Source organism: Rana temporaria, chromosome 2 (assembly GCF_905171775.1).
Source record: "Rana temporaria chromosome 2, aRanTem1.1, whole genome shotgun sequence".
Classification (NCBI taxonomy): Eukaryota; Metazoa; Chordata; class Amphibia; order Anura; family Ranidae; genus Rana; species Rana temporaria.
The window spans coordinates 338,713,579-338,723,550 of record NC_053490.1 but is presented as its reverse complement, the minus strand read 5'-3'; the positions used below and the strand labels follow the sequence as shown (position 1 = coordinate 338,723,550).

General features: G+C 38.4%; 1 protein-coding gene across 1 annotated transcript; it reads right to left on the bottom strand.

Annotated features, from left to right (window-relative positions):
- Positions 1-436: 436 nt before the first annotated feature.
- On the bottom strand, positions 437-9,024 carry AVPR1B (arginine vasopressin receptor 1B). The gene is made up of 2 exons (XM_040339661.1): positions 7,969-9,024; positions 437-735 (listed from the first exon to the last, which is right to left on the bottom strand). The coding sequence occupies exons 1-2, from the start codon at positions 8,861-8,863 to the stop codon at positions 455-457; spliced, it is 1,176 nt and encodes a 391-aa protein (XP_040195595.1). The 5' UTR covers positions 8,864-9,024; the 3' UTR covers positions 437-454.
- Between the last annotated feature and the right edge of the window lie 948 nt (positions 9,025-9,972).

The window sequence follows — 9,972 nt, the reverse complement described above, 5'->3', positions numbered from 1 at the left end:
AATATGCTTTTAACATTTTGTTAGTGCTTGCAAATGTTGGGCCTAACACACATGTTTTGCAGAGAGCTCCAGCAATTCAAAAAGACGTGTGTGTAATGTAAGCATTCTTGATCTTGCTCATACAGGTGTCCATCTTATTTATTCACTATGTAGGTAAATGCTTAGAACCCTCCCTGCTCTAAAGGGAATCTATTACACTGCCCTGAATGGGCAAGAGACAAATTTGCTTAAATAAGTAAACATTATAAGTAGATGCACAGAAATATATACCGTAATTATATAGATACCAAAAGCAACAGTGCAGATGTGCATTGCTCAATACACTGTCTATAGATAATCAATCAACTATGAAGCAAAAAAATATTAAAGAGCAGATTTAAAAATCCTTGGTTATTTTATAATTCTTTCTTTTATACATTTTTTTTTTATTATTATTATTATTATTGTATAGGGCTTAGAGGAGACCCGTTTCTATGACTGTGTCATCAAATGCTGGATACAGGTCCCTAATGCTCTGGCATGTGGCTTGCATCTGCATTGAGTGTGTCCGAATCTGAATCAGAAGGGTATCTCGATGGCTTGATGCACTTCCTGTAGAATTCTGCCTATGGGAATGAGGGAGACGAATCCGTGGACACAACTGGGGACTACTGTAGAACATATAGATCCAAGGGTTACTACAACTGCTTAGGCAGGCCAAGAGCATGGTGATAGTAAATGCAACATCTGAAGAATCTGAGTAGAAAAAAAGAACAAAATAAAAAAAAAAGACATGATGATATGACACATAGATTCTTTACATGTTTTACACATGGACTTGCACTTTAACAAGATGGCGTGAGAATGGTTATCATATGTGTTCTGTCTGTGAGAATCGGCATAGTGTTATATCAAATTATCTAGAAGTGACTATGGTGGTAAAAAAAGACATTGTTATTTAATGAACTGAAGATTTACCTTTAATGGATGGTATCTGTTTGCATTCCTTCAGCATGCTTTGCACACTTCCTATTTATATTGCCTGTCTGTGCAACCAGGATCTGTGCCGTTTCCTGTCTGCCTTCCAGTTTCTGAGCATGTGCAGAGAAACGGCTGCAGATTGGTGTAACCAGTAGAGGGAGCTAGATGGTGTTTACTGGAAAGGGCAATTTTTGCAAAGTAATTGGATCTTTAATTTTACAAGAAGGGCTAGTTAATGAAAGATTGTACAGGTGAAAAGGGTGGAACAGTGTTATCGAAGGGTGGAATCTTGGTCCCTAAAAAGGAAACCTAATGTTGCTTTTGTGGAAGCATGTCCATAAATAAATACAATTATAAATAAATCATGAATCCTTTGAATCAGGGTCATTATACAATTGGTGTACAATTAATTACAAGTAATGCAATGTCTGTTTGACAGGAAGGTTATAGTGAATAATATATGTTTCAAGACCAATAAGCATAAAAGGGGCTAATTTCATTATAGAAAATGTATAGCATAGTTATGTGGAGTCTTGGGATGTATCTAAATAAAATGCTGCTGTGCATTGAAATTTAAAAATAAACAAATATCAATGGTACTATCACTCTTCTATAATTTCAGTGATCTCAAATAAACCACCTGGGAGCAGTGTTTTCAAGGTTAAGATCAAGTAGGATTCCTATGATTTTAACCTTCTGTATCATATTGGTCTGATGTTTTGATATGTTTTATAGGTGTCACTTGTAGTTGGCTGGCTGTAGTATTTTGTACTAGAGCATAATGCCCCCATGACTTCTCCTATCCAGGTATACAGGGGGACCTGCACAAGCCCGCTGCAGCATGGGACCGGGTTGCAATTGTGACCCCTGTAGGTATGCCCCTGGCTGTGTTGATAGCAGATCTTTGTGGACCAGGACACATAATCTAAGGACTAAAAGGGTGGTTCAGCACCTATTTTTTGTATTCTTATGCTAAATGTTTTCTTACACCAATATTTAGGGTGTAGCATGTTACATGTTCCAACCCCCCCCCCCCCCCTACCCACTAAGATCCCCTTCCTGTGACATAGGGCAGGCGTTCTTCTCCCCCACAGCCGCTGTCACATGTAAAATTGGCGTGACTGTGCAGAGCTCCACCTGCCATGTCATAAATTTACAGGGATCTGTGAAAGAATAAACTACAAGTAGAAGATGTCACGCAGTGCATAAGGATGCCAAATGAGATGATGAAGCTGTGTTCCAAAGGTGGGGGACCTTTGGAACACAGCTTCATCATAATCTCATTTGGCATCCTTATGCACTGCGTTCCATGGTTGTAAAAATAGATACAGATGAAATAATATTAGGGCAAACTCGCACAAGCCTGGCCTAATCCAGCATTAAAATGAGTCTGCATATATTACACTAAATGGATGCTAAATTCCCATTAAAAATCAATAAAAAGATGATATCAAAATGCAATGATAAAGCTAATTTCAAGACAGCAAACTAGATTCCCAGAAGCAGTCACTCATCACATGATGAATCACCTTACTCAATGGGGTAATAGAATGTAGACACAGCAATGCCCATGCATACATTCTAGATGGAGCTCACGAGTCATGAGTGCAATACTCACAATCCAACTGTCATGTGGTAAACACAGAAGCATGGCAATGTTAAAGACAGCTGCCAGTAAAGGCAAGTAGGCTTGGACATGAGAGTGTGCAGTGATCCTGGCCATGGATAAGCTGGCCGACAGCACCGCTATTCAGAGAGCACAAAAAAGAACTCCCCTACTTAGGTGATGTCATTATTGCACTCAAACTGACACATTTCAATTGGAAAATGCTGCTCTTTATCAGAATTTATTTCACCGGATTTTGATGTACTTTTTCCTCCCTTACTAAAATGTTAACCCTGTTTAGCCTCTATGGTGCAGTCAACACTGATTAAAGCAAACACTTACACACAGGGGGTTATTTACGAAAGACAAATTCACTTTGCACTACAAGTGCACTTGTGAGTGCAGTCACTGTAGATCTGAGGGGAAGCTCTGAAATTAAGGGAAGCTCTGCTGATTTTATCATCTAATCATGTGCAAGCAAAAATGCTGTTTTTTATTTTCCTTGCATGTCCCCCTCAGATCTACAGTGACTGCACTTCCAAGTGCACTTGTAGTGCAAAGTGGATTTGCCTTTCGTAAATAACCCCCACAGGGAGCAAGTTTATCAAATAAAGTGCAAATTTGTCACATGTCCTGAAAAAAGTAAAAAGATGTACGTCAATACAATGGACGACAAATATGGAGTTTATAAATTAATTAAAATATCAAACCTTTGTTAGGAGAAAACCGATTAAAAACAAGTCTAAATAAAACTATAAATCTTAATAGCCATAATCTCAATTTAACTCAGAATGTGCCACCATGGCAGACGGCTTGTAGTTCTTGTTTCCACAAGAAATAAGTCTTTGCTTGGCAACCTCTTCATCATAAATGAGTGATATTATGAATTTGATAGACCTAATCATTCTTGAAGATTTATCATAACCTGCAGAATTTTCAGGTTGTACTGAAAAAACAGTACAACCTAATATTCATGCTGCAGGCAGTGTATACCTGCGTGTAAGGGCTTTCAAAACTTGATAAAACTTGGGAGACCATGACTTCTGGTCTCTCTCTTCTCCCCCTCTGACACCAGTGACCTCATTCAGCCTCACCAGGGGATTCTGAGAAAGCCAAAGATTCCAAACCTCAGGAGAATGTGCTCACTCAAACTCACTGTGGTATGACAGCTCACAGTCTCATTAGAATGTGCTCATCCGCTAAGGCTGAATGATGTCATCAAAGCCTGGTTGAGGAGTGACTATGTGTTTTCACATGGTGGCATGCTGCTAAATAGTGGGTCCTTAAATTTTCATGGCAAACCTTTACAGAGGACTACTATATTACCCAATTTGAATTGAGAAACCCTGTTCCTGTTGAAATAGGTGCCTGATCTGCTGATGAAAATTATGTTATATTCTGTGGTTGACAAGAAGTAAAAAAAGTAAAAAAAAAAAAAAGCTGATGTCAAGGAACACACACACTTGATTTTATTCTGATAAAGAACATGTACTGGTTAGTAGGGATGAGCTTCGAGTTCGAGTCAAACTCATGTTCGGCTCGAACATTGCCTGTTCGCCGAACAGCGAACAATTTGGGGTGTTCGCGGCAAAGTCGAAAAGCCGCAGAACACCCTGGAAAAGTCTATGGGAGAAATCTAAAGTGCTAATTTTAAAGGCTTATATGCAAGTTATTGTCATAAAAAGTGTTTGGGGACCTGGGTCCTACCCTAGGGGACATGTATCAATGCAAACATTTTTTTTTTTAAACGGACGTTTTTTCAGGAGCAGTGATTTTAATAATGCTTAAAGTGAAACAATAAAAGTGAAATATTCCTTTAAATTTCATAACTAGGGGGTGTATAGTATGCCTGTAAAGCAGCGCTTGTTTCCCGTGCTTAGAACTGTCCTTGCACAAAGTGTACTTTCTGAAGGATAAAAAGTCATTTGAAATCACTGCTCCCGAAAAAACTGCCGTTTTTAAAACGTTGTTTTGCATTGATACATGTCCCCAGGAGCAGGACCCGGTCCCCAAATGCTTTTTAGGACAATAACTTGCATATTAGCCTTTAAAATGAGCACTTTAGATTTCAAACCTTCACACAAACTTTTGGTCTGTTCACAGGTTCTGGTGCAAACCGAACGGGGGGGGGGGGGGGGGGCTGTTCGGCTCATCATAGAATTTGGACCAGAAGCAAGGTGTGCAGCAAGCGACCATTTAGAAGTAGGTTCACTGAAAGGCCACTGTTGCCTCTCAAGTCTGGTTAACCTCCGGTAATTAGTCTATGTCTGCAATAGAAGGGGTTGAATTTTGGATGTCAGTAACTAACTGCAGTGTAGCTTGTAAACTCCCAAGAAGTCTCATGAAGATGTAAGGCTGGCCATACTTTAAAGGAGTCGTAAAGGAAAACATTTTTTTGGCTAAAATTAATGTCTGCAAGGTAGACAGACAGAATAGTGTAATGATTCTGTTAAAAAACGAGTAAATACCTATTAAATTCCTTCATCTATATCACCTCCGGCATTCTAGTTTCTGTTCTCTCATTCACTTCCTGGTTTGCGGCGCTCATTCATGTAAGAACTACATTTCCCAGTATGCATTGTGGCAAACTGACAACCGGCCTTGTTAAACTGGCCGAATTTCAGTCTGTGAATTGCTAGCTTAACTATGTGTAAGGTGAATGTGTATTGTTTCCCCTTCACATACAACTCTCTAGGCTTAACATAAAAGTTTCCCATGCTCTAGAAACAGGGCTTGGCTGATCAATATTTATATTGATGAGCACAACATCCCTGGGTTGGTTTTGAGCAGGGTAAAGCAAACTAGACTACAATTCGGGTGCCTAATCTGAACAACACAGAAGTCAATAGGCGTTGAAAATATATATATATAAAAAAAAGTTCTAGACATTTTCTAGGCTAATAAGCAAGAAATTGCCAACCAAATGGCATGGTGGGTAGGGCACTGCCATGGGGAACATGTATCAGAGCAAAAAAAAAATTGGTTGGGAGCAGTGATTTTAGTGATTTAGGTGTTTAACCACTTGCCGCCCACTAACAGTGCATATACTGCTAGCTGGTGGCACAGACATATACTTCAATATTCCATATACAGCAAACATAGAGCAAGGTAACAGTCTTAAGATTATTAGTAAAGTGTATGCAGTTTTTAAAAACTGATTCTATTGCACTTGCTCCATATGGCTGGATGCAATGTACTACAATACACTGAAGGATTACATTGATTGTGTGGAGGATTCACCTGGAGCAGCAGCTACATAAGTAATTCCCCCTTTTGACAGCAGGGACGTGTGGTGAGGTGAGTGGCTGGTGAGGCACTGGCGATTATCAGAGCTAGATACATACACACAGGTTACATACACCATGATTGTTGGAGCGAGAGCAATAATTCTAGCACTAGACCTCCTCTAACGCTAAACATGTAACCTGTAAAAAAAATTAAGTTTTACCTATAGAGATTTATAAGTACTGAAGTTTGGTGCCATTCCACAAGTGTGCACAATTTTAAAGTGTGACATGTTAGGTATCTGTTTACTTGGTGTAGCATCTTCTTTTACATTATACAAAAAAATCGAGTTAGTGTTTTTTTATTTTTTATTCATGAAACATTGACACGTGACACGTGTCACGACACGTGACACGAAATGTTGCAACAACCACCATTTTATTCCCTAGGGTGACTGCTAAAACAATATATATAATGTTTGGAGGTTCTGAGTAATTTTCTAGAAAAAAAAATTATGATTTTTACATGTCGGAGAGAAGTGTCAGAATTGGCCTGGATGGCAAGGGGTTAGTTACCATAAGTAAGTAATACACAAATAATTAATATATATTGATTTTAAGGTAATTTACTATATTTTCAAAATCTGTACTCAAGCAGGTGGCTTAAGGGAAAAATTACTGAAGTTTGAGGTTATAACTTTCAACCAGTAATTTCACAATAAATAGATAAATAATAAATTATGTTATAACATATAACATATAGCATATAAATATATGATTTAGCTTGAATATAACAGAACCTTTTCAACAGAATTTGTTTCTCCTTCTTAACTGTGTGAGAAAAACATGGGATTGTGGGTAAATCTTATACCTATAAACACATTTTTTCCTTGTAGTTAAGAGGGCTGGGCTGAAATGGAGCATTTGTCTTTTAGACACATGCTCCTTCTTTGACACTGCAGTGAGAGGCGTGCCTCCACTACAGCATTTTTATTTGACAGCTGGGACCAATGGTACTTTACCATTGGTCCAATACTCCAAGCTGTTCATTGAGATCAGTGCCTCTGACATTCTTGTGAGAGGCACTCTGAACTGAACCTCTCAGTCTGCTGCAAACAGAGTGTGCCAGCTTGTATTTAAAGTGGCTGCTCTGTATTCAGGTTCTGATAGGCTGTGCAAGGAGTCCCATATCTCTGGAACCATAGGTCATAGGAGCCCCAAGTGATGGGGTAGGACTTGGGCTACATGTCCTCCAATTTTGGGACCCCAGGTCACCAAACTACGACCCTCGAAGCGCAATTTATTTTTATTTTTTTTGTAATGTTCATGGCAGGTGCTTTACCTGCCTCCTCTGATTGCACGTCCCTGTTTGACAGTAATTTCGATAAGTCTCGTTGAAAGATTTATCCCATTACTTTCTGTCTGGGGGCACAGACAGCAATAAAAACCTAATGGGTTATAATCCTTCCCCACTCTATCCAAGAAATGGCTATACATAGACTTTATGAAAAAAACAAAACAAAAAAAAACATAATTAGTTCATACTATATACTGTATGTAGAATGAAGCATATTTCCAATTACACACTGCAAAAACTTAAAAAATATATATTAATCCCCTTATACCAAATGTATTACATTTTTTTAATGTCCTCATTCTCAACATTTTCTATTGTTCTACATCAGTTAAACACTTCAAAGGAAGATAATTATTTTTTGGGGTGGACAATACAGACTGTCTAAAGCCGGTCATATACAGATTGAAATTCAGCTGTTTCAGCAGGGACTGGCTGAATTTCGATCCATGTAAGGGCAGGGAAGTTGCACAGAAGTGGATCTACCGATCCACTTCTGTGCAGCTGCCCTGTTGGATTTCCCCCACTCAATCAGCACTATAGGCAATAGCCTGCAACACTGATCTGTGTATTCTGATAGGAGGTAAGTCTCCCTGCTGTCAGAATACAGTAGCTCAGCACGGAGGATTTCCCCATCCACATTGAGTGACTGGTGAATGAAATAATGGAGTCAGTTTTTTTTGTTCAACCCACTGGATAAATGAAAAAAAATAGCCTTATCTACAGGCTGCTTAAGACTAACTAACTAATGTACACCTTTAAACCAAGCTCAGTGTAAATAAGTTCTAATGATATTTGATAGTTTGTACAATCTTAGTACTTACCATCATCTGGGGCATTTTCATCCCATACAGACCACATCTGAACACTGAAGAAGGGTGTCCAGCATATAATATATGAAATTACAATGACAAAAGTCATCTTCACTGTCCTGATCTTGGCTCTGGAAATAGTTTGTACGCTGCTTACTCTAGAAGGCATCACTTGTCTCTGTCTTGATGTCTGAATCTTTCCTTTCAGGTTCTTGCAGATCTCACAGCAAATTAAACTGTAGCATACTACAAGGATTCCAACGGGCACAGCAAATAAAGAAATGGTGGTCCATGTAATGTAGGCTTTAGCACCCCATGGATATCTAAAGTCAGCCCAGCAATCTACAATTCCTATGTGCTGTTCAATTTCTTTTAGAGAGAAAATGAAAATCTGAGGAAGACTTAAAAGGCTACTGATGATCCATGTAACCCCAATCATGATATAAGCATGCTGTGTTGGCTGTTGCAAAGTCTTTAGTGGATGACATACTGCAATGTACCTGTCTATCGTCATCATCATCAGCATGTAAGTAGATGCAAACATGCTCATAACTTGAGTATATTTCACAGTCCTACAAACAAAATCAGAACCAATGAATCGAAAAGTAATATCCCAGATCAACTGGGGTAAGATCTGAAACAGGGCTACTGCCAAGTCAGTGATAGCAAGATGAACAATAAAGAGATGCATCCTGGTCATCTTCTTCACTCTTCTGTATATAGCAAATATTACTCCTACATTTCCTAGCATTGTGATGGCCAAAATAATACTTAAGACTGCCACTTCAGCTTTAGCTAGATCTTCATCTCTCAAGTCTGAGGAATTCACAATATTGTATAATTTCACAGATGAATACAGAGGATAACGGTCCAAATCCAAAGCAGTAGTGTTATAATTAGAACTCATATTCCTGTAAGCAATAGAGCAGAGAATCCAGTAGTTATGCAGAGTTGTAGTATATTTTCCAAAATGCCTACAAACAACAGTTCAGTTGTGGTCCAAATTGAGAGATATTATTGCAAATTATACAGTAAAATAGATAGTCCTGATGAATGTACAGTTTCCATTAATGAATCAATATTTTGTAGTGTTCCTTACTGATATGTCTTTGCAAAGTTGACTTGAAAGAGTTGATATGTATGTCCAGTTATATACTGATGTCAAGGCACATGGGTGTACTTGTTTTTCAATTGCTGGTAATACACCAAGGTGATTAATACTTGTTCTACAAACAGAAGAATCAGTGGCAGTCCATACTTTTCGAAGAGCATAACATCAGCAGAGTATTGAAGTGCAGGTGCAGGTCTAAAGCACAACCATACCTATATTAAATTTACTTCTGTCTGCTCTCGGTCCCCACCTCTGACATCATGAAATCAAATTCTGTAAGACTCTATGGAAACACCAATCAGGAAGAGAGCAGAGAATTCAATACAGAGTTATGAGAACACAATGGGATACACGTTGTTCGCTTCCAATTTACTAAAAACTGATAATGTTGTTTTATAACTTCTAATACACTTATTTAAACATAGGGAATTTATTTTTATTACGTTTTTTTATTTATTTTTGCATGTTTAACATTTAAGTATCCTTTATTAAAAAATATTATAAAGGATATTGACCACAATATCAGCCAACAATATGGCACGTTCTAAACAAAGTCAGTAGCTTTCTTGTGCCTCAGGTGACAGCTGTGCTAGAAAACAGGGTCACAGAGAATACAAAATGCATATATTGCAGAGGGAGCCACAAGGGAAAGGCACACTGCTCCCTCAATTTCTTAATCTCTCAATTTTTATTTTTGCAGCTGTGATAAATATAGGTACATTTTTAAACCTAGTGTCAGGACCTGGATTAACTGCTGGTAACACTGTAGTTCCCAGAGCTGAAGGGAACAGTTCCTGTGGCCACCAGCATGTGTCCCCTAGCAATTTGTATTTAGGTTTAAAAAACCGATGTCACAATTACATCATCAGCAGGTGAAGGGGAAGTACAGAAAGTAGTTTTTTTCA